Raw genomic sequence first — 24,315 nt, forward strand, 5'->3', positions numbered from 1 at the left:
AGTTTAAAATATTTTAATTATTAAGTTAGGACTCCTACATGGCAAGACATTTAAGTGAATTTTTTTTTCCTTCTAAATTCAATTTTCTGTATCCAGGTAGCCAAAACCTCCCATATTTAATTTTCTTTAGGTAGAAATAAGTTCTTCTAGAAAACACTATTATTCTTTTTCCTCACCTTTATCTATTCTGTGTATTTTTTCACATTAGGACTGACTTACTGGAAACTGGAGGAAAAGGACATGTATCACTCTTTGCCTGAGACTTTAGAGAAGACATTTGCACCAGCCTCCTCCACGGATATATCACCAAGCCAGGTAACTTGATAACACATGACACACATGTATATTTGTGTTGCACAATTGTATACTGTTTCATTTATAAATTTTGTATTTTTAAATTTCTGATATACAGAAAAAAGGCATGGGCCTTAAATCATACCCGCCTGCTTTCGAATTTGGTCTCTATCATTCATTGCTTGTGTGATCTTAGGAAAATTACTTAAAAATGAAATTAAAAATGCCCAGTGTCATATGAAATTAAATGACATGGTTTGTGTCCACTGTTTTCAATGTAGTAAGTACACAGATAAACTTTTCCCGTTTCCAGACCTGGTTTTGATTTTCTACTCTGTTATAACCTCCCACTGATCCATTTTGTCATAATTAAGTTACTGTATTGATTTTCTTTGAGCAAGAAATGTAAATATTTTATTGACTTCAGAGCAAAGAAATAAAAATATCTAGTATGTGTATATCGATGTATATCGATATATATCTCTCTCTCTTCTGTGCTTAGATCAGGGGATGAGAAAATAGGTTGGAGGAAAGGAGAGCTATGATTAAAGTAACCAGGAGAGCTGTAAACACAATGACAGGCGTAGATGGACTGGACAACATGGGACCAGCAGATCTGTGGACGTCTGAGTCCCAGAGAAGGTGGAGACCAGCACTCTGTCCTTCAGGAAAGGAGTGAAAGAGACAGATAAACACACAGAAGGAAGGGCTGGGGAAGTGAGATTGAGGGGTCTGGGAGACTCAATGGGCTTTTCAGTTATAGGCTCACTGTGTGTGTTTTCTTGATCTGCAACATGTGTAAATGAACACTCTGTTTTGTTGACTCGAATATTAAGTACCCATCAGTTTTAAGTCTTCCTGCTTCCTATTCTACCAAGAAAAAAAAATGCATCAATTAGACTGATGCAATGCTTTCTTATCACTTAGAATTTGTTTTATAGACTTAAACATATTTTTATCATCTATTTCTCATATATACTTAATGAAAAATATAAGTGAAGTAAATTGGTTGAAACGTCTTTACCTTCAGGGGCTTAACTCTTCACACTCTTCTCTTACATCGGTGCTGGTTTCTGTGTTTTCCATACTCCATTTCCCTTGGGCCACCAAGATCATTGGTGACTTTACATTTCTTTAAAAGAGAATGAAAAGCCTTGGTGCTGAGTTTCTACCTGGCTTAGTAGTTATGTAGGACTGACCTGTATTTCACCCTCAGATGGGGAATGTTGCTTAAGCAGCTGATTCACTGTCCCTTATATATTGGTTCTCAGGGATTCCAGCACAGGTTCAAATCACTAGGATTTTCTTCCAAGCTGCTGACACCTGTTTGGCCAATTTTGGTGGCTTTTTTATTTGCATATGAGCAGCCAGTGACAATTGTGTCACAGCTACTACTTGACCAAAGGCATTTGTAGGATATTATTAATTATAAGAGGCATTCTCTGTTCAGAGATGTTAAAATATGACAAGAGAAATCGTAAAGGTAGTGAAAAGGGAGTTCCCTGGTGGTCCAGTGGTTGGGACTCTGTGCTCTTACTCCTGAGGACCTTGGTTCAATCCCTGGTTGGGGAACTAAGATCCAACAAGCCTTGTGGCATGGCGAAAAAAGCAGCAGTCCCTTGTATAGGGCTGTGTGTGCTCAGTCGTGTCTGACTCTTTGTGACCCCATGGACTGTAGCCTGCCAGGCTCCCCTGTCCATGGGATTTTACAGGTGAGAATACTGAAGTGGGTTGCCCTTTCCTTCTCAAGGGGATCTTCCCAACCCAGGGATCGAACCCATGTCTCCTGCATCAACAGGCAGATTCTTTACCACTGAGCCACCAGGGAAGCCCCAGTATAGGGCTACTTTCCGAGTGTTTCTCTAATATGCTGTTTTTGATCCATTCATTCATTTACCCATCTCTCTGTCCATCCATCCCTTCACCCATTCCAAGGTGAAAAAAGTCACTTTGTATTACTATGAGCCCTAAATAGAATAGTTATAACTCTTCACCCAGGCCCCCCGGAGTAGTTTTCTCAGGCTGTAGCCAGAGCGGAAGAACTGCTGCTCAGCGTGGGCTTTAGCACTTGAAAAGGCTTCTGGGTTGTAGGTATATAAAAGTAAAATTTCAAAGTGGGGTTATAGAAATCGTTAATTTTAAAAGTTTACATTTAACAAATTAATGCCTCTAGTGCATACGCACAAAGTATAATTGTCTTTTTCACAAGCTAGTTAAGGGTTTATTAAAAAATATTAATTTGTGGTGCTCGGCAGTCTCTGTGGTATCTGGAAATGGGACAGTTTAAAAGCTTAAAGCTGTGTGATGACTGTGTTCTTTCAGTGCTTTCAGTGTATCTCTCACTGAATCTGTAATATCATTTGAGAGAATGTCCACAGTTTAAATTTGAGGCCCAGAGTTAAATGGTACCCTGTCATGACCTACAGTATGTCCCGTCTTAAGATAAGTTAGGCCCGGTGTGTTACTATTTGGAGCTGAGGCCTCTTTGTAACACTTCCAGTGTAGCCAAGCCCTGATTTCAGTTGTGGAAGTTAGGATTGTATCTTCTTATTTTTATAACTAATCTAAAGGAGGTCTTATTTTCATTGGGTAACTTCTTTCTTAACACTTCTTGTTGTCTGTGCTGTGCTGTGCTTAGTCACTCAGTCGTGTCTGACTCTTTGCGACCTCATGCACTGTAACCCGCCAGGCTCCTCTGTCCATGGAGATTCTCCAGGCAAGACTCCTGGAGTGGGTTGCCGTGCCCTCCTCCAGGGGATCTTCCCAACCCCAAACACAGGTTTCCCATATTGCAGGCAGATTCTTTACCATCTGAGGCACCAGAGACTGCCAGCTCTTAAACATGAATGTAACTACAGGGCGAGGCAACTCCACTCTTGACACTCTTGACTTGTTCCTTCAAGTCACAGGAAATAAATCTGGTTGGAAGTTTTCTCGTCCTGCTTCATTCACTCATTATGAAGTCTTTTATTTAGAACTTGGTTCTTATTTTAAGTAAGGAGATTACCACGGATTTTATTCTTTGAAAGCGTTCTTAGGGTTTTAAATATCTTAGGTTAAAATTATCCCGTTAATATTTATAGGTAACAGGTAATGGGGAATGACTTCCAAACTCTTATTATAAATCTGATGGTCTAGCATCTTGGTTTATTTTAAATTTTTCAAAAAACCTTTTTATGGTGCTGATCTTGATATCAGGAAAGTAAACTTTTTTCATCATTGATTCATTGATAATATTTGAATAATTTTGTTTCATATCTTTAAGTCTAATACTAGTAATGAGATGAAGCCACCATCACTGAAGGATATTTATCATAAAAAACAAAGGGAAAACAAGCAGTTACCTGAGAGGAATCTCACTTCTGCTTCCAACCCAAATCATCCGCCAGAGGTAAAGTTGTCAGCACTGCTGGGTGAAAATAAAAGATGCTTCATGACTTTAACTCGCATCTTGAGCTTCTTTTCCCTAGGAGATCTAAAGCCTACTCACTTAAACAAACAAACAAACCTGCGCAGAGAGAGAGAAAGCTTACTGTTCTCTGTCTTATTTCTAGGTACTGACTCTGGACCCAACGTTACACATGAAGCCAAATCAGCAGATTTCAGGGATTCAACCACATAGCTTTTTGAATGCTCTTGATGACAGAATATCCTTTTCACCGGACTCTGTTCTAGATCCTAGTCTCTCTAGTCACTCTGACATAGACTTGTTTTCACAAGCAAGTCATATCACTTCTCAGTTATCTGGTTTCCCAAAATATCCTACAGATGCAAAAGTTTCGCCAGTGGACCCTTGGAAAAATCAGGCATTCCAAAATGAGAGTAGGACCAGTTCCACGTTTCCTTCAGTATATACCGTTGGTAGTAACAACATCTCAGTCAGCACTGTAGATGAAGAAAACCCTGTTCTGGGACCGCCTGTCTCAGTCAGTCAGTCCCAGCTTCCAGGTACAGCCAATGGTGTCCCAGAATGCATTTCACTGACTTCCCTGGAGGATCCTGTGGTATTGTCTACGTATGTACTTCTGGGAATGGCTTGTAATGTTAATAGATGTTCTCTAATGTCTGCTTAAATGATGAAAATTGTTTTTATTGAACTTCAGTAATACATAAAAATTAAAATAAGGTAGACTGTCTAAAAAATCTTTTTTTGCTTTATTATTAATAGCTGTCAACTTATAGATTAATCTCATATTTTCTATAGGTGTATAAAGGGAAAAGGCTGTATTTTTGATTATGAGAATGATTGTGTTCTTGTTTTTTCCTATTGAGAGAGTGAGGAGATGCTTTCTAAATATTTTTTCTTTTCACCAACAGGATTAGGCAGAACCTGAAGGAAAAGCATGCGCGACACATAGCAGACCTTCGAGCTTACTATGAATCAGAAATAAATAGTTTGAAACAGAAACTGGAGGAAAAAGAAATTTCTGTAGCTGAAGACTGGAAGAAAACCAATCAAATTCTTGCTGACAGGTAAAACTTGTAATTTAACTGTAAAGTTAGTGTTTCTCCAATTTGGATATATTGTTTTACCCAAAGCATAATATATTGTGATGATAAAACACTTTTGAAAGCACGTAATTTCTATTTGAAATTTTTCAGAGAAACGTGTTTGCCTCAGTAATTATTTTAAAGATCTGAGCCATCCTCTTAAAAATACTGAAAATTGATGAGGACATTTGTTTCATATGGGCAAAGTACTGAGACAGTTGAGCAGATTTTGTATATGTAAAGGAGTGTCGTTTTGTCCTGTATACTTATTTCCTAATAAGTCTGTGGCTGATGTCCTTTTTTCTGACCCAGATATGCATAGCTTTAACCTAGCCATTCATGCACCTGTGGAAATAATTATCTCATTTAAAAAAACCGTAGGCACACAGGAGCATGGTCTTATATTAACAACAGCTTTCCGCTTAGTTTAGATACTAGTATTAATAACAGCATACCTTGCAACATACTCTACAAATGAAATTAAACAGATTGGAAACTGAAGGGTGGCTTCCCTGGTGGCTCAGTGGTAAAGAACCCACCTGCCAGTGCAGAAGACAGCAGGTATGATCCCTGATCCAGGAAGATCCCACATGCTGAGGAGCAACTAAGCCATAAGCCCTTGTGACACAACTATTGATCCTGTGCTCTAGAGCCCGGGAGCTGCAACTACTGAAGCCCTTGTGCCTAGAGCCCGGAGAGTAGCCCCTGCTTGTCATAACTAGAGGAAAACCCACACAGCAACAAAGACCCAGCACAGCCAAAAACAAATAAATAAAATTATTTTTAAAAAAAGAAAGAAAACTGATAGGGTCTAGATGACAGCAAATAATCCTTCTTTAGGGCAAAGAAGACAAAGCTCCTTGAGAATAATTATGAGGGAGCTGAAATCTTCTGGTCCAGTTAACAGTCTCACTTGCAGAATTCGAGTAAAACGAGCTTTTATACCAATGTGTGGTTGCTGTGGTAGTTAACATGCTATCTTAATCCATCCTGGTCATTTCTATTGCTTCCATTTTGCTCTTGGTGGTGGGGGTGGGGTCCAGTGGCAGACAGAAGTAGTTTGAAAAGACCAAGGGGAAAAAAAACAAACTAGTTTTAGGTTTTCTAGGATGAAAAGAAAAGAGTAGATAGCAGGCTAGGGAAGTTGGTTCTTGTCTGTGCGTGTGTGTTTTTTTTAGGAGGGCACAGATGACCACAGGTATTTCCTGTTGGAAATCAGAAGCCTGACAGAAGCGACCAGTAGGCCTTATTAGGTCAAAGAAAAGGTGCCAAAGAAGGCACAAAGTAAAGGGGAACTAGTTAAAATATTGTTATGTCTGGAAGCTCTCAGAGTCATGAGGATGGAGGAGCATCCTGGAAGTCAGTGTCTTACATAAATGAAAGTTGTTAATAACAACAGCAGTCTAGGCACTGGAGCCAATGTGCCTGTAACATGCAAATGAAGAGCAATGCATTTTTGCCCCCTTCCACTGCCCCTAAAGGATTTGGTTTGGCCTGAGGTTATTTAGAGAGAAATCATTTACCTAAGACAAAAACTAATAATTATGTTGGCAGTATATGTAGCAGTTTTTTTCAGACTTTAAAATTGCGAATTGGGAGCTCCAGTTGGGGCCATTAACACTTGTCACACAGTTGTAACTTAGGGGGTGAGATCTTTGGCATACCAGAATTAGTGTGGTAATTAAAACAGAAAAATAACAGCACACCTACAGTTGACTATTCAGTGAATGTATTATTATTTGCCTGTTTCATCAACAGTTTTAATCAGTATTTCATTTCTGCAAGGCTTTGCAGAAGCCTTGCTCAGTTGTGTCGACTCTTTGGGACCCCATGGACTGCAGCACGCCAGGCTTCCCTGTCCTTCATTATCTCCTGGAGTTTGCTCAGACTCATGTCCACTGAGTCAGTGATGCCATCCAACCATCTCATCCTCTGTCATCCCCTTCTCCTCCTGCCTCAGTCTTTCCCTGCATCAAAGTCTTTTCCAGTGAGTCAGCTCTTTGTATCAGGTGGCCAAAGTATTGGAGTTTCAGCTTCAGCATCAATCCTTCCAATAAATATTCAGGATTTATTTCCTTTAGGATTGACTGATTTGATCTCCTTGCTGTCTTATCCAACACCACAGTTCAAAACCATCAATTCTTGGCCCTCAGCCTTCCTAATGGTCCAGCTCTTACATCCATACGTGACTACTGGAAAAACCACAGCTTAGACTAGATGGACCTTTGTTGGCAAAGTAATGTCTTTGCTTTTTAATAGGTTTTCTAGGTTTGTCATAGCTTTTCTTCTAAAGAGCACGCATCTTTTTACTTCATGCCTGCAGTCACCACCTGCAGTGATTTTGGAGCCCAAGAAGATAAAGTCTATCACTGTTTCCATTGTTTTCCCATCTATTTGCCATGAAGTGATGGGACCGGATGCCACGATCTTAGTTTTTTGAATGTTAAGTTTTAAGCCAGCTTTTTCACTCTCTTCTTTCACCTTCATCAAGAGGCTCTTTAGCTCATCTTCGCTTTCTGTCATTTAGGGTGGTGTCATCTGCATATCTGAGGTTATCGATGCATAGTGGATAGGAACCTGAACTCTGGAGCCAGACTGCCTTGCTCGGAATCCTAGTATGGCTCAGGAGGAACTTGACTTCTGTGTCTCTGTATTCACATTTGTAAAGTGGGAATGATAGCAGTCCTGACTCACAGGATTGTGAGGATGAATGCAAAGTGCTTAACATAGACTGAGTATGTAGCCAGTGTCCAATAAATACTAGCTGTTATTCACAATGCATCATTAAACACTGAGTCAAAATGGTAACCGAATTCTTCTGTGTATTTTGTTATTTTCATGTCCTATGATAATTAGCTTTACAAAGAATGTCCTTCATTATAAGAATACTGACATTCATGCTAATTTGAAATAATATAGAAGGATATAATATGAAGTCTTTCTACCCATCTTCTGTTCTCACATCCTAGACTTAATTTTTTGCATCCTTTTAGAAATAAAAATGTATATGCATGTATAAATTTTTTTCATGACAAAGATCGAGCTGTCTTATGCAGTCGTCTGTATCACATTAAGTGTACAGTTCACTGGCTTTGTGCCTTCCCGTTGTTGGGCTACCATCACCAGTATCCATTTCCAGAACTTGTTTTAGCCTGCAAATCTGTCCGTCTGTACTCATTAAACAATAACTCCCCATGACTCCTCCCTCCAGCCCCAGCAACCAGCATTCTACTTTGTCTCTATTAATTTGATGCTTCTGGGTACCTTGTATAAATGGAATCACAGTATTTGTCCTTTTGTGTCTGGTTTATTTCACTCAGCATACTGAGTCCTTGAGGTTCATCCATGTTGTAGCATATGTCAGAGTTTTCCTTCCTTTTTAAGCCTGACTAATACTCCATTGCATGTATACACACACACATACACACTGCCTTTTGTTTATATCCATTCATCCCTTGGTGGACACTTAAATTGCTTCCATCTTTTGGCTATTGTGAATTATGCTGCTGTGAATCTGAATATACAAAAACCTGTTCATATCTTGCTTTTTTCACCTAATAATTCTTCAAGATTTTTTCATATCATTTTTAATATTCCCTGAATGTTATAATATCAGGTTCATTGGGATATATTTTACTAAAATGGCATCCTTAGTCTTGGCTAACATTGGAAAATTTGTTTTATGTAATATACTAGAGAATCAGATTTTTCTGACACTTTTAAGAGAAAGGATATTGCTTTTGATTGTTTTGTTTCAATATTTTTTTTAGATGTGGCCAGTTAGAGAGTGCTCTGAATGAAGCTACTAGTCGTGTGAGGACACTTGAAAATAAGAATAACTTACTGGAAAGAGAAGTGGTAAGTGTGGTATTTTTGGTCGTTGTTCTAGTGGCTAAATGTTTAAAAATGTAAGCTTTTTTATTAACTGGACTTTAGAGACAAATGAATATTTTTATAAAAGCATTATATGTTGCTTGTCTTCTCCTTTAGGATTTCTTGTTAAGATTCCGTTTTGAATGCTGCTGGCTTCATATGATAACTACAAATTTTACCCTTTAAAAATTTTATTTTTTAATTGGGATATAATTTGGACATTATAAAACTCATGCTTTTAAAGTGTACAATTCAGTGGGTTTTAGTATATTTACAAATTTATGCACCTATCACCATAATTAATTTTATAAGTTTTTTCTGCCTTAAAAAGAAATACCAAACCCCTTTAGCCATCCCCGCCATTCACATACACACTCTTTCAGCCATAAGCAGCCATTACTCTGCTTTCTGTATCTATGAGTTTAGCTATTCTGGGTATTTGGTGTAGATGGAATCACATCATATGTGACCGTGTGTGTCTGGCTGCTTTCCCTTGGCATCAGGTTTTCAAGGTTTATCCATAGGGTAGCATGGGCCAGTATGTCACTCTTTCATAGTTGAGTAGTACTCTGTGGTATGGCTACGCCACATTTTGTTTATCTATCATCAGGTGATAGGTGGGTTGTCTTCACTTTTTTGGCTATTATAAATGATAGTGCTGTGAACATGTGTATACAAGGTTTTATATGGACATATTTTCAGTTTTTTAGATATATAAGTAGGAGTGCTTAACCTTTTCCTCTTAAATAACTTGTTTTTTTCCCCCATGTACTGCCAAGTTTTGTTCTTCTGTGTGTAATTTTACAAACAATGTTTTGCTGGAAAATGCCAGTTATATTCTAGACATTATTTCTGTGTCTTTGATGTTTATTTAGTTATCTTTGTCTCCTAAACTGTGGCTTCCCATTTGGTTCAGTGGTAAGGAATTTGCCTGCAGGAGATGTGGGTTCTATCCCCTGGGTCAGGAAGATCCCCGGAGGAGGAAATGGCAACCCACTTCAGGATTCTTGCCTGGAAAATCCCATGGACAGAGGAGGGAGCCTGGCGGCTACAGTCTATAGGGTTGCAAAGAGTCAGACACAACTGAGTGACTGAGCATGCATGCACACGCAGGCACCGCCTAAACTATAAACTTCATGAAGTCAGGGACGGTTCTGTTAATCTTACATTTCTAGCACCCTAGTAACCTGGTGCCTGGTGGATTTGCAATTAATGATTATTGAATGAATATTAACAGATCAGATGCATTTTGAATTTTCTTTTATTTTCATTATGAGACAATATGGTAAGAAATGCTTTTTTCCCCCCTATAAATATTAATGTGAAGCAAAAAATTCCAGTTTTGCTCTCAGAATCAGTTTCCTGATAGTCATGGTGATTTTTTTCCTCTTTAAAGTGGTCTATAGGTGAGTCCTGGAATCAGAATGCCTCAGTGCTTTTCTCTATATTATTCTGTAGGGTAATCCTTTCTAGTCTCCATTCCTAGGATATAACAGAATATCAAATGTGTTCATTTCCATTTATATGTTTTTATATTTTAGTGTCCGCAGTTTATTAGCTGCTATTGAGACCTCTTTTTTTTTTAATTATTATTATTGAAAACAGCGTATTACCCTTGTCTTTGTTTTGTAGAGTGATTTCAGAGAACGCTTCAATGCAGCCAGCAGTGCCTCCAAAATTCTGCAGGAACGAATTGAAGAGATGAGAACAAGTAATAAAGAAAAAGACAATACCATTATTCGACTGAAATCTAGACTTCAGGATTTGGAGGAGGCATTTGAGAATGCTTACAAACTCTCAGATGATAAAGAAGCAAGACTAAAACAAGAAAACAAAATGTTTCAAGATGTAAGTGACACCGATAACTCAGTTCTGTGGTTGGCTAAAAGTAGATTCAGGTTTTGTAGTCTTACAAGCTGTTATGACATATTTCACGTTTGTTTTCGCTTTACATGACTTTGCTGTTGCTGCAAATATCTGTATACCTTTCTGGTCGAGTCGGTTGGGTCTTATCTTGAAACAGGAAGTCAGGGCTTTCAGAACTATGGTGTCACTCCCACGCCTTTTGGTCTCTAGCAGGGCAGCTTTTGAGTGGTCTTAAATCAACATCTGTGTGTCTGGAAGGTAAAATGAACCAGATTTAGAAGAGGCTTGATATAATTTTTCATTTTGATTTAATTTCATTTAAAATTTAGAATTGTATCACATTAAAGATGGATTAAGTTTCAGGTTTTTTCAGTTTAAGTTTTTATTAATATTTTTGTGACAGTACATAAAAAATCTGAAAGTATTTCCGGCTGTTGAAATTTTCTTTCTGGTAGCTTTAGATTTGATTCTTGCTGCTTTGTTTTTTAACATTTATTTTCATGAAGATAATACATGTAAATGGTTTAAATGGTCAAATTTCAAATGAGAAACAGCAGTCTCTCCACCTCTTCCTAACTTGTAATCCTCTATCCTAGAGGTCGTTATTTTCAGCCTTTTCAGTTATTTCTTCTGAAATTTTGCTCCCTGTTTCTAAATAATAAACTTACATTTCTCTTTTCTTTTACCTGTCAGTCTCAGATGTTATATGTTGAATTCCTTCTGTGCAAGATGTCTACAGTTTAGCTGTCTTTCACCATTGGCTCCCAAACACTTGTCCCCCTCTTTCCAGTGTGGTTAAATTGATTCTAAGAAGCTTATTTTTTACATTTGAACAACTCTGAAATTGGAATACATTTTTACACTATAGTGTCTTATTTTAATTGGCAGCGTTTTTTCCTCTTAGCATTTTATGACTGTGCAGGGTCTTCACTGCTGCGTGGGCTTTCTCTAGTTGTGGAGAGTGAGGGCTACTCTCTACTTGCGGTGCATGGGCATCTCATTGCGGTGGCTTCTCTTCTTGCATCTTGCAGAGTTTAATAGTTGCAGTCTCGGGCTCCAGAGTGCAGGCTCCGTAGTTGTGGCACTCAGGCTTAGTTGCCACATGGCATGTGGGATCTTCCCGCACCAGGAATTGAACCGGTGTTCCCTGCATTGCAAGGCAGATTCTTAACCACTGGACCACCAGGGAAGCCCCCTCTTAGTATTTTAGTAAATATTAAATAGTACGATTTCTGATCAGTGGTTAAATAGTATAATTTCTGATCAGTGGTATCTTAGATTTTAAATACAATATATTATTTATAGGTGGATTAGAATTCAGTATTTCTTATGTCTATATAAATATTTTTCAGAGCTAAACTGCAATGTTCAGTGATTTTATTTCCTTTCTCTTCCAACTTTTATTATATTTTTCCTTAATTTAGTAATTGCTTTATTTTTAATCTGCTTAGTTTTGTTTTGTTTTTTTTAAACATGCATAGCACTTCCTTTCCCCTTGCCTGCCTCCCTAGTATCCTTGCTTCAGTCTGAACTGATTGCTCTGAGGTTTGATATACAGATTTGTAGGGCTTGCCTTGTCATCATCCTGGGAGTTGTCTTTCCTTCTTTTCTGTACTGCGTCTGTCATTTTGTATAGGTTCTACATCTTCTGTTTTGCTAGTGTACATCTCCTGAGAAAAAGAAGCATGAGACAAATTTTGAGGTCTTCCATATCTGAAAATGTTTATAGTTACAACCCCACTTTATATTTAAAAAAAAAAGTTTTATTTTTTAGAAATAGTTAGAATTACAGAAAAACTGAGGAGACAGTAGAGTGTCCCCATATGCCCCACACCATTTCCCCTGTTTTTGGCATCTTGCATTTGTATGGTACCTTGGCCACAATTAATGAACATTTTGATGCATTATTAATAAATTCAACGGTTTATTTAGATTTCCTTGTTTTCTCCTCATGTTCCTTTTCTGCTCCAGGACTCCCTCCAGGAGACCAGGTCACATTTAGCCATCCCATCTGCATAGCTTCCTCTTGGCCGTGGCAGTTTCTCAGACGTCCCTCCTCTTTCATGACCTTGACAGTTTTGAGGTCTGGGCAGATGTTTTGCAGGATGTCCCTTGAGAGTTGACTGATGTTTTTCTCATCATCAGACCGGGGGTTATTAGGAGGAAAATCATAGAAGTAAAGTATCGTTTTCAGCATGTCGTATTAGCAAGCACTGTGTTTTTTATTCTTTTACAGTCATTTTAGTAAAGTTTCAGGGGGGCGTGCATATGAACACTCTGTCAGTGTGCTGTATTTTATTAGAACTTTATATTGTTTGGTTATTATTATTCTTAATGTATTGATAGTATAATTTTAGTGTGTGTGAGTACATGAGCTCCTAGTTTTTAAAATTTCTTGTACTTTTTAACATAACATCAGACTTACAGAAAGTTGCAAAAATTGTATAAAGAATTTCCATATACCCTTCACCTAGATTCTGAATAACATCTTATGTGTTTTATCATTCTGTCCACATGTAGTTAAATGATTGAAAAAAATATTTTTCCTAAACCATTTGAGAGTAAGTTAGAGATATAATGCACCTTTATCTCTAAATACTTCGAGGTATATATCTTAAGAACAAAGACAGTCTTTTATATAACTGTAGCAAAATTAGGAAATTAACATTAGTACAGTAATCTTTTGAGAGGGTGAAGTAGGAAAGGATAGCTGTGGCAGGCAAAGGGAGACACACTGGGCTTCTGCCTCAAAAACTATGTGTTTCCCAGTACAGTACTCTTATTTAATTTATATGCTCCATTCAATTTTTGTGAATTATACTATAAATGTTAGTTATACCATAAATGTTAGTTATACTTTTGGTATAAAGAGATAACAGATCTCTTTTCCCTTGTTCAGGATGTGATCCAAGACTACATACTGCATTGAGTTGTCATATCTCTTTTATCTCCTTTAATCTGGAGCACTTCCTCAGTTTTTGTTTTTCTTTTATAACCTTCAAATTCTTTGAAGATCACAGACTATTTTATAGAACTGTGCCTTCTAACATGATCGCTGCTAGCCACATGTGACTGTTTATTTTTGGCCACACTGTGCAGCTTATGGGAGGCCTGACCACTGAACCACCAGGGAATTCCCTCATTCATCTCTTTTTTTTCCTTTTTTGTTTCTGCTTTTTTTAATTGCCTTTAATCTGAAACAATGTGTTAACATTGTCCTTTCATGACACTAGCATCTTTGAAGAGTATGGGCAGTGATTTTATAGGTTTTTATAGACTCCACTGATGTTATAATATTTAATCTTGTGATGCAATTCTTTTGTTTTTCCTTGTAGCTTTTAGGAGAGTATGAGTCCCTTGGAAAAGAACACGAAAGAGTAAAGGTAATGGTCAATGATTCATGTTCTGAACTTCCTGTGGGGCAGACGCATCAGTTTGGAAGTCAGGAGATCTGACTGTCTCCCTTTTTTCTCCCCTCCTTTGTGCCCATCTGGCTATTTGAACTAGACTTATCCTCTCTGTGTCAGTATCCTTATTTCCAAATATCTGCCCTTGAACTCACAAGTTTGTTACATTTGTTAATTTAAAAAATATTTATTGAATGGTTGCTTCATATGAGATGAGATGAAGTTTTTAGAAGAGTGTAAAATACCATACAAATGCACATAATTAATACTATTTAGATATAAAGTTTTGTGTTGCAAAACAGTAGCTTTTTGTGGGGTTGAGTAATCTATGTTTGAATTCTTATAATTAAAACTCTGTTTGGGATCTACAATTTCTAATTCACTGAAACTCCACAATAAGTAAGTGAGGTTCAAGTAATTCTGTTGCATAAAATGCAGGGTTGTGATTATCCAAGGTTAATGAAAAGGCCAGCACAGCTTGGTAGCCAGGATGTCTGGGGTTTCAGGGGCTAGTCGTTACAGCTGAAATCTCATCATTACAGGTTTTAGTTTTTCCATTTACTGAGGTTTCAGTCAGTTTGTGTTTAAAAATGTTAATTTTGACACCGATTGTTTCTAATCAAGCAAAGCTTAATAGGCTTTATTTATTAAAAAGGGGCCATACCCTTTTTTTCGGCCATACCACCTTGAACATGGCAGATCTCATCTGATCTCGGAAGCTAAGCAAGGTTGGCCCTGGTTAGTACTTGGATGGGGCTTCCCCGGTGGCTCAGATGGTAAAGCATCTGCCCGCAACGCAGAAGACCTGGGTTCGATCCCTGGGTCGGGAAGATCTGTTGGAGAAGGAAATGGCAACCCATTCCAGTATTCTTGCCTGGAAAATCCTAAAGATGGAGGAGCCTGGTAGGCTATAGTCCATGGGGTCGCAAAGAGTCAGACATGACTGAGTGACTTCACTTTACTTCACTTTTATTAAAAAGGGAACTTACACACAGCTATTTGATTAAACCAGTGTTTGCTGTCTCATTTCTTTCTTTGTGTTATGTGTATTTTCTCTGGTTGATGCCAGACTTGCTGATTATGCATAATTTTCTTTATAGTTCTCTTTTGGATTAGTTTTATATTATGCATCTTAAGAGGAATACATCTAAATATTTGTCTTCACTTATCTGAATTTTTTCTTTATTTTCATAGGATACATTAAATATAACTGAGAACAAATTGCTTGATGCACATACTCAGATTTCTGATTTGAAAAGGTAAAATCTATTATCTTACTAATAAGCAAAAACCTTTTAATTGTTCTTTGAGCCCTTAAATATGTGTCTAGATTGAAAATGATGGGAAAGAAAACCCTTTCTTAAGGATTTTTAAGCACTTTGAGATTAGATTTTATCCTCATCTTCCCATCACCTGGAAATACATTTGATTTTAGCCGAAGATTTTAAAATAATTAGAATACATCGGTGGCTGTGCCCACAAGGTGTGCACGTGCTTAAACATTATGCATTTTCTTAGCATAGGTAAAGCGTAAGTGATATTAAGTCATTGAAAAGAATTTTAGGAAGTAGTCTAATTCACCGAATTATTTTTGTGCTCCAAAAAGAAAATAGTATTCACACCAATTTTGTGGTTATATATTTCTTAAAGACCAGGTTCAGGGACTTATTCATGATCTGATTTGCTTAATTAGGTAAGGCACAGTGTGTAAATGGTCCCTATGGCCATGATTAGATATTTCTAATTGGCTTCAGAGTGTATTTTTGTGTTTGGAGATTAATGATGTCCCTTATTTAGAGATTTTACCATACTCTTAAGGACTTCTCATTGGAAAGAACAGAAGTACTGGGTAGCTTTCTTGTCTGCTCAAGTCTTTTCTGTGAAGTGTTCAATTCTAGGGATAGTTTTGTTATCAGATTGGTATACACAATCAGCCTTGTTAGAGCTTTCTTTCTCAAACCTTCCCTGCAACAGAGTAGGTAAGAATCTAAATTTGAAAGATGAGATAAAGACATATTCAAAAGTTTTAAAAGAACAGAAAGAATGCAAAGATAAGCCTCAAAATAATTAATTGGCCATAGTACTTATTTTCTGTTGGTGAACTTGAAGATAAGCTGTTATTCTGAGCATGGCACAAATTAGATGAGCTGCCTGTAAGTTGAGAGTTGTTCAGAAAGCAAGTTCTTGTTAATAGGGCTGCTTTGGATGGCAAGCCTGCTTCCTCTTTTGTGAGAGCCTAACCTGTGTGTATTTTGTACAAGTCACATACCTGTTAGAATTAAACATCTTTTGCAGTTTATTTGCGAATTGCAGTTTATTTGATTGCTTGAATTTTATTTTTATTTAATTTGTACTGTTTTATCTGTAGTCAAATTTCTAAATTTTTTTCTACTTGCTGTATTAAATGCATTTGTTGTTCCCTTTTCCTTTAGTTATAGCATATGAAATACTCCTTTGTAGGATTTTTTTCTATTTGCCTTTCTATTTATTCTCCCTGATTTTGTTCAGCTTCTTAAAGTTTAATGTGACATTTTACTATGAAAAAGTTTTATGGATTTGCATCTCTTTTGTCACCCCTTTCGTAGAAATGTCTGTTAAATAAGTAATTTATAATTGAGCTGTATTTTAAGCTTGTTGAAATGTACTTAATTTATTTTACTGCTTTTGAATTAGGACAATTTCAAAACTTGAAGCTCAAGTCAAGCAAGTAGAGCATGAAAATATGTTAAGTCTTCGTCATAATTCTAAAACTCCCATGAGACCCTCACATGCCAAGTAAGTTACTTCATTTAATCTCTATGAAACTAGTAATAGGTAAAGCCTGTAATTGAACTGAGACACTCACCTGTCTAAATCATGAGGAAGACAGGGTTAAATGTCATCACAGATCTTATGTGTGAAAGCATCTTACTGTTAGATATTGTGAAAACTCTTACGCAGAGGCATTTGCCAAAAGGAGGAAATAGTAGAAGCAAATTGGGACTGAGGAGAATTGGGATGGTTTTTGGTTTTTGACTCTGCCCAGCTGTGTGACCTCAGATGAATCACTTAATTTTTTTGGAGCTCAATCTTATAATCTGTAAAATCAAGGACATTGGACTACAACATCTCAAAAGGTGTGTTAGCCCTTGTGCTCAAATGCTCAGTCATGTCTAACTCTTTGCGATCCCATGGACTGTAGCCTACCAGGCTCATCTGTCCGTGGGATTGTCCAGGCAAGAATACTGGAGTGAGTTGCCGTAGCTCTTAACTTCCATAAATTTCATTCCTGTGTTAATGAAAAACTTATGATGATGAATCTGCGTTAGGTTATGTGAATTTTTCTTTTTAGTTTTTCCAGATTAGCTTTGTTATAAGCTAAGAACATTATCTTGATGATACATTTACAGAGTAAGTTTTTTCATAATTTGAATTGTTTTTTATTATGATTTTGATGTAAAAAAAGTAATAAAGAGTAGATTATAACTTCCTAATATTGATGTTTTATCACAAAAATTTTAAATTGTGTTAACCTTTTTAAGTTATAATTGTCAAAGGAGAAACTTTTTCTAAATTTTTACTAATCTATTTTATGTGGGACATAATGGATTATTTAAAGAAAAAAATATGTAATTAACTGAAGTTGGATGTTTGAGATTGAACAAAAGGAAGGACTAAGGTTTGCCTGGGGGGAAAGGCCTTTCTGAGGAAGGGACATGTAAGCTGAGAGGTAAGACGTGTTTGGAGTCATTCAGGAGAGAGGTGTGGAAGGGAGGGAGTGTTCCAGACAGAGACAGTGGTCTTGCTGAGTCCTGAGGAAGGAGAGAGCTTAGTTTTATGTTTGAAGAACCCAGAGGAGGCTTGTGTGGCCTTACTGTTCCCTTAGGGTTTTACTCTAAGTCCATTGGGGCACCTTTGAAGGCTTTTTGTATAGTAAAATGGTGTCATTTTATACTTTTGTTCAGTGAACCTGCCATAAGGAAGGGAAAAGAGTAGAAGCAGACTAATTAGACTCTTGAAGGACTTGGAGAGAGATGGTATTAGCTGGGTTGTGGCCACAGAAATGGGTAGAGGGGAAGGATTTGAGAAAATTCTGGAGGTAGAAGCCACAGAACATAGTTATGAGTTGGATGGAGCGTAAGAAAGGGTGGTTTCAGATAAGGCCAGGTAAAACCTTTGTTTCTGTCTTAAACAGCCAAGGGTGTCACGTTGAACCAGGGAAGAGATGCGAAGAGCAGACCATGAAGTAAAGATCAGAATTTCCATCTTGAATATTTTAGTGTGAGATTCATGTGAATTCCAAGTGGAACTCAAGCAGGGGATGATAAATTTGCATTTGGAGTGCAGAAAGAAGACTGGAGTTACAAATACTAGAGTTTTGTCTTTGTAGGTGGCGCTTAAAGTTATTGGATGGATGGGTGTGTGTAGTGACAAGTGAGTCCAGGTCAGAGCTCTGAAGAGCTCCAGTGTTGTGGTTTTGGGTAGAGAAGGAGCTGGAAAAGGAAACTGAGAAATAGCTGCTAAAAAAACACGAAGAAGACTGAAGCAGCTACCATGAGAACCAGTGAGATAAAGACTGAGTGTCCCTTGCATTTGCAAGCTGGGGGTTCTTGATGACCTGGAGAGCCATTTATGTAGAGCCATAGAAGCGGAAGCCAGTTGGGAATGTACTGAATGAAGAGCAAGTGAAAACAACCTGGATGTCTAACAGCTGTAATGTCAGTGTATTGTGATACATTTATGCATAATATTGCTCAGCATGACCATATACAGACTAGATCAGGGGTTGACAAGCGACAGCTCCCTAGCCAAATCCAGGCCTATGCCTGTTTCTGTAGGGTCTGTGAGCACAGAATGGTTTTTGTTTTTAATTTTTCGGGCGGGGAAAGTTTCATGATACATGAAAACTATATGAAATTCAGTTTTTAGTGTCCATAAATAAAGTTTGATTGGCTCACATCCAAGTTTATTCACTTACATGCTGTCTATAGCTGCTTTGTGCTACAGTGGCAAAGGTGAGTAGTTGGGACTGAGTCTATCTGGCTGATAACACCTAAAATATTTATTATTTGGCTGTTTACTGAAAAAAAATTGCCCACTCCTGAACTAGACTCAATGTGGTTTAATCTTTTTTTTTTGTTTGTTTGTTTTTTGGTTTAATCTTAACATAATATGGAACAACAACAAAAAACTAGTTGCAGAAGAAATAGGATGCTAGTTATTAGATTGGTACACAAGTACTTGCAGTTTTGGACTGTGAATTTTAAGTCATCATGTGTTCAATCGCTTCAGTCATGTCCGACTGTGATCCTATGCACTGTCGCCCACCACACTCCTCGGTCCATAGGATTCTCTAGGCAAGGATACTGGAGTGGATTGCCATGCCCTCCTCCAGATAAATCATTATAACTAAGCTCAAACACATCTTTATTAATCAAAATAGGGACCGTTACACATTTTTGCCAACGAGAAATAAGTGTGTTTATTCCTGTAGTGTAGAGATCCATGCTTTGGGATTTGTCAGACTCTCGGAAAGCATTTCGGAGAAGGCAATGGCACCCCACTCCAGTACTCTTGCCTGGAAAACCCCATGGACGGAGGGGCCTGGTGCTGCAGTCCATGGGCTCGCTAGGAGTCGGACACGACTGAGCGACTTCACTTTATGTTTTCACTTTCATGCATTGGAGAAGGAAGTGGCAACCCACTCCAGTGTTCTTGCCTGGAGAATCCCAGGGATGAGGGGGCCTGGTGGGCTGCCATTTATGGGGTCGCACAGAGTCGGACACGACTGAAGCGACTTAGCAGCAGCAGCAGCAGAAAGCATTTTCTGCCTCCTGCTGGTTGTGGAAGCATTTTCCTTGCAGAAAGTTGTGGAGATGGTTGAAGAAGTGATAGTTGGTTGGCGAGATGTCAGGTGGATATGGTGCATGAGGCAGAACTTCGTAGCCCGATTTGTTTACCTTTTGAAGTGTTGGTTGTGCTACACGTGGTTGGACATTGTCTTGGAGAAGAATTGGGCATATTCTATTAACCAGTACCAGCTACAGGCTTTGAGTTTTTGGAGTATCTCATCGATTTTCTCAGATATAATGCTTTCCCTGGGATTCAGAAAGCTGTAGTGGACCAAGCGGACAGCAGACCACTACACAGTGACCATGACCTTTTCTTGGTGCAAGTTTGGCTTTGGGAAGTGCTTTGGAGCTGCTTCTCGGTCCATCCACTGAGCTGGTCGTCACTGGGTGTATTAAATCCACTTTTTGTCGCATGTCACAATCCTATGAGAAATGGTTCACTGTTGTGTAGAATAAGAGAAAGCGGTACTGCAAAACGACAACTTTTTAGATTTGCAGTGAGCTCATGAGGCACTCACTCAGTGAGTTTTTTCATCTTTCCAATTTGCTTTCAAATGCCAGTGAAAGTGAAAATCGCTCAGTCATGTCCGACTCTTTGCTACCCCATGGACTGTACAGTCCATGGAATTTTCCAGGCCAGAATACTGGAGTGAGTAGCCATTCCCTTCTCCAGAGGATCTTCCCAACCCAGGGATCAAACCCAGGTCTCCCACACTGCAGGCAGATACTTTACCAGCTGAGCCACCAGGGAAGCCCTTTCACTTGCGACATTGAATTCTTTGGCAGCTTCTTGTGTAGTTGTAAGAGGATCAGCTTCAGTGATGGCTCTCAGTTGGTTGTTAGCTTCCAATGGCTGGTCACTGCGCTCCTCATCTTGAAGGCTCTTGTCTCCTTTGCAGAACTTCTTGAATCACCACTGCACTGTACTTTCCTTAGCAGTTCCTGGGCCCAATGCGTCGTTGGTGTTGCACGTTGTCTCCAGTGCTTTACAACCCATTTTGAATTTGAATTAAAAAAAAAAAGTCACTTGAATTTGCTTTTCATCTAACATCATTTCTATAGTCTAAAATAAATATAAACAGCAAGTAATAAGTCATTAGCAAAAAAAATGTGCATTAAAATTATGTATAACATAACCACATTTAAGAAGGTATTCCAGTATCCAAAAGGCAGGGTTCAGCAATGCAAAATCTCAATTACTTTTTCACCAATCTTTGGAGTAGGAAATGGCAACCCACTCCAGTATTCTTGCCTGGGAAATTCATGGGCAGAGGAACCTGGTGAGCTGCAGTCCAAGGGGTTGCAAAGAGTCAGATACAACTGAGCACCTGAGCACACACACAATAGATGTTTACCTTAGAGAAGTTCTTGTGTATGTTTATTATAGCATTGCTGAAAAGGGAGTACATTGAAAACTAAACATTCACCAAGAGGGGAAAGGGTAAATAACTTGTGATACAGTCATACTGTGGGTAAATGATTAAAATGGTAGAGGTTTATATATGTATTAACATGCATATGTCTCATACAGAATGTTGAGTAGAAAAAGCATTAAAAGGATGTGTACCTTATGCCTTTTATGTAATTTTAAAAATGTAAACAACCAGAAATATGCTTTTTATGTCTTAAAAACACATATGGTAAGATGGTAGCATTTGTTAAAACTATGGGCGAGTGCTTGTTATGGTACTCTTTGTAATTTTCTAAAAATGTTTGAAATGATTCTTCATTTAAAAACTGAGGGGAAGAGGAGTGACTGGGATTGAAATGAAAATAGATGAGACAACCCTTTTAAAAAAGTTTGGTTGTGAAAAGGCGCAGAGAGAGGAAGACAGGAGTTCCTGTCTCCTGGTTTCTGTTTTCTCTCTGGAGTGTGATGTGTGGTTATCACCTGACAGTCAAGCCTGGGGCGAGGGGTTTGAGGAGAGTGGAGAGGGTGTCAGATAGTCATATTTGGTGAATCGGAGCTCCTTGATTATAGCAAGACGTGTTGGCAGCCAGTGTCGGGCGTCCACTTGAGATAGCGATTCTCTGATGATGTCCCAGTCTACACAGGCAGGCAGCTTCTTTCCCGCAAAGCTCAGCTGTAAAAATACAGACACTGAAGAAAAGGGAGGTCCTTGTAGTCATCCAGGCTTAGGTCTTGCTGCCAGTCAGGTGTGCCGGAAAGTGATTAGAAAAGTGGTTCCAGGCAATGAGTAATGATCAGCAGGAGAGTGTCCTGGGTCGGGGGTGGGTGGTAAAGAGGAGCTGTAAAGCCGGAAGGGGCTGACGCCCAGGGGAAGGGGAGACCCAGGGTTATGGGCCTTGAGGTGAGTGTGTTGTGCATGCGGATGCTTGAGCATGGGAGTCGGAAGGATCTTGGAGGTTTGATTTCCTTTTTTAAAACATATTTATTTGGCTGCTCTGGGTCTCAGTTGCAGCATGCGGGATTTTTAATTGCAGCAGACACTCAGTTGCAGCATGTGGGATCTAGTTCCCTGAGTGGGGATCGAACCTGGAGCCCCTGCGTTGGGAATGCAAAGTCTTAGCCACAGGACCACCAGGGAAGTCCCTGGAGGTTTGATTTCTGAGGGGACTGTCTTCTCTAGGGTCATAAAGTTCAGTGAGCATCCTCTGAGAGTTGCATGGTTGGTGGGAGGTGGAGCAGCTCCCATGTGCATGGGGAGGGTGGTCAGGACAAGGGCAGGAGCTACCAGAGGATGGTGGAATGAGCTTCGGACGGGCTGTGCTTCCCAGGAACGGAGGCAGGAACGTCCTGGTCTAGAACGGCACTGTTCAGTACAGCAGGGCCCTTCTCCACAGAGCTGTTTAAATCTAGCTGTGTTGCAAGCATTCACGAGTTTGTGTGTATGGCTGATGGCTATGGTATTGGACTGTGCAGATGGAAGGCCTTTTCTGTCTTCACAGAAAATTCTGTGAGCCCTCCTGGTCTACGGGGGAGAGGCAGGACTGTCCTTCATCCCCTGGCCCTGAGCTCCAATGGGTCATAAAGGGTGTGAAGTGTGGTGAGGGCCTGGGCGGGGGTGTTCAGAGTTGTGTGCATGTGAATGCACCAAATCTTGAGGCTAGATTTAGTTCAAGACATACACAAATTATGTAATTTTCTAGGTGTGAGCCAGATGTTTTGTTTAAGTTATGCGTTGATTTGTTGAAGATTTGTCTTCTTGTTCTTCCGAGACCAAGAAGAGCAATTCAGTTGGAACTGAAAACCTTCAAATAGAGTTCATCTAGCTACAATGATAAGATTGTTCTATGCAGTCTTTGAATCCCTGGGTAAATGTGGAAATAGTATGTCAGAGCAGGTTATTTGCTGTCTGTGCTCAGTCTAAACCAGAGTGCAGACCTTGCAGCGTCTGAGCACACTTCTCATCCTTGCAGCACACTGGCAGGCTCGGACGTCAGCCGGAGGAAGTGGCTGATCCCAGGAGCGGAGCATTCCATCTTCACTGGGCAGCCTCTGGACACCAAGCTGGACAGCCAGCCGGAGGAGACCTGCCTTCCTGGGTGAGACAGCTCCATCGAAGATCTCATTTAGGCACTCTTAGCTTTTCTTAGAGATTTCAGTTGCCTTTCAAAGTTCAGGAAGGTTTAAAGAGCCATCTCCTTGTTCCTTTCATGTCTTAATTTTGAGGATCTGATTTTTCTTTTACTTTGAAAGGCTAGTGCTTTTAGGAAATTTTCCTTTCAGAGGTGGTGCAGAGCCTCTGCACTTGTGCCCCTGGCATAGCCATGTGCCCTGTGCATGGGCTTGCAGTTAGGACACGAGGTTGATCCTCACCCTATGGATCACCAGAGCCCCCAGAAGCAACCTCATTCATTTCCTCCAGAGTGTCGTATAAATATTATATTTCTCTGAGTGCTTCCATGGTGGCTCAGTAGTTAAGAACCCACCTGCTAATGCAGGAGATGCTGGTTCGATCCCTGGGTCAGGAAGATCCCCTGGAGAAGGGCGTGGCAACGTACTCCAGTGTTCTTGCCTGGGAAATCCCATGGACAGAGGACCCTGGTGGGCTACAGTCTATGCGGTCACAAGAGAGACAGACATGACTTCGCGACTAAACAATAGCATGCGCTAGGCTGTGAAAAGGATTGGGAAACAATGGTCTTATATAACAGGTTCAGTTTTATTGATTTGTATTGAAAAGCATACGTATTCATTGTGGAGTATAACTATCAACCATCATGTTATTCCTCTAGTCTAGTAATAATCCCAGTAAACCATCTTAGTTCAGGCTGTTACAACAGATTACCCTTGACGGGGTGGCTTAAGCAACAAACGGTTACTTTCTACAGCTCTGGAGGTGGGCAGTCTGAGATCAGGGTGCCAGCATGGCTGGGCTGGATTCTGTCCTCACGTGGCCTTTCCTTGGTGCATGTGTCTCCAGAGGGAGAGATCAAGATATCTCTTCCTCTTTTTATAAAGGTATTAACCCCAGCGTAGGGGCTTCACTCTCATGTTATCATCAAAACCTAATCACCTTCAAGACCCCACCTCCCTGCCCCCGACATACACACCATCGCATTGAGAATAAGAATTCATCATAAGAATC

At 39.3% G+C, this 24,315-nt stretch overlaps 1 protein-coding gene across 9 annotated transcripts in view; it reads left to right on the top strand.

Annotated features, from left to right (window-relative positions):
• Window positions 1–24,315, top strand: part of MPHOSPH9 (M-phase phosphoprotein 9) — a 55,591-nt gene that overhangs the window by 18,951 nt on the left and 12,325 nt on the right. For 7 of the 9 annotated variants that reach the window (XR_011561149.1, XM_070769453.1, XM_019977573.2 and 4 more), the window contains 10 exons: window positions 209–315; window positions 3,560–3,685; window positions 3,849–4,309; window positions 4,612–4,767; window positions 8,556–8,643; window positions 10,291–10,506; window positions 13,860–13,907; window positions 15,126–15,190; window positions 16,605–16,706; window positions 23,144–23,269. Coding sequence is in view for 8 of the 9 variants with exons in the window: in XM_070769453.1 (XP_070625554.1) it covers window positions 209–315; window positions 3,560–3,685; window positions 3,849–4,309; window positions 4,612–4,767; window positions 8,556–8,643; window positions 10,291–10,506; window positions 13,860–13,907; window positions 15,126–15,190; window positions 16,605–16,706; window positions 23,144–23,269 (1,495 nt within the window). In the remaining variant the exon portion in view is untranslated. The remainder of the gene's footprint in view (window positions 1–208; window positions 316–3,559; window positions 3,686–3,848; window positions 4,310–4,611; window positions 4,768–8,555; window positions 8,644–10,290; window positions 10,507–13,859; window positions 13,908–15,125; window positions 15,191–16,604; window positions 16,707–23,143; window positions 23,270–24,315) is intronic. The other 2 variants (XM_019977575.2, XM_019977574.2) reach the window with 2 other exon arrangements.

Source organism: Bos indicus, chromosome 17 (genome assembly GCF_029378745.1).
Source record: "Bos indicus isolate NIAB-ARS_2022 breed Sahiwal x Tharparkar chromosome 17, NIAB-ARS_B.indTharparkar_mat_pri_1.0, whole genome shotgun sequence".
In the NCBI taxonomy this organism is placed as follows: Eukaryota; Metazoa; Chordata; class Mammalia; order Artiodactyla; family Bovidae; genus Bos; species Bos indicus.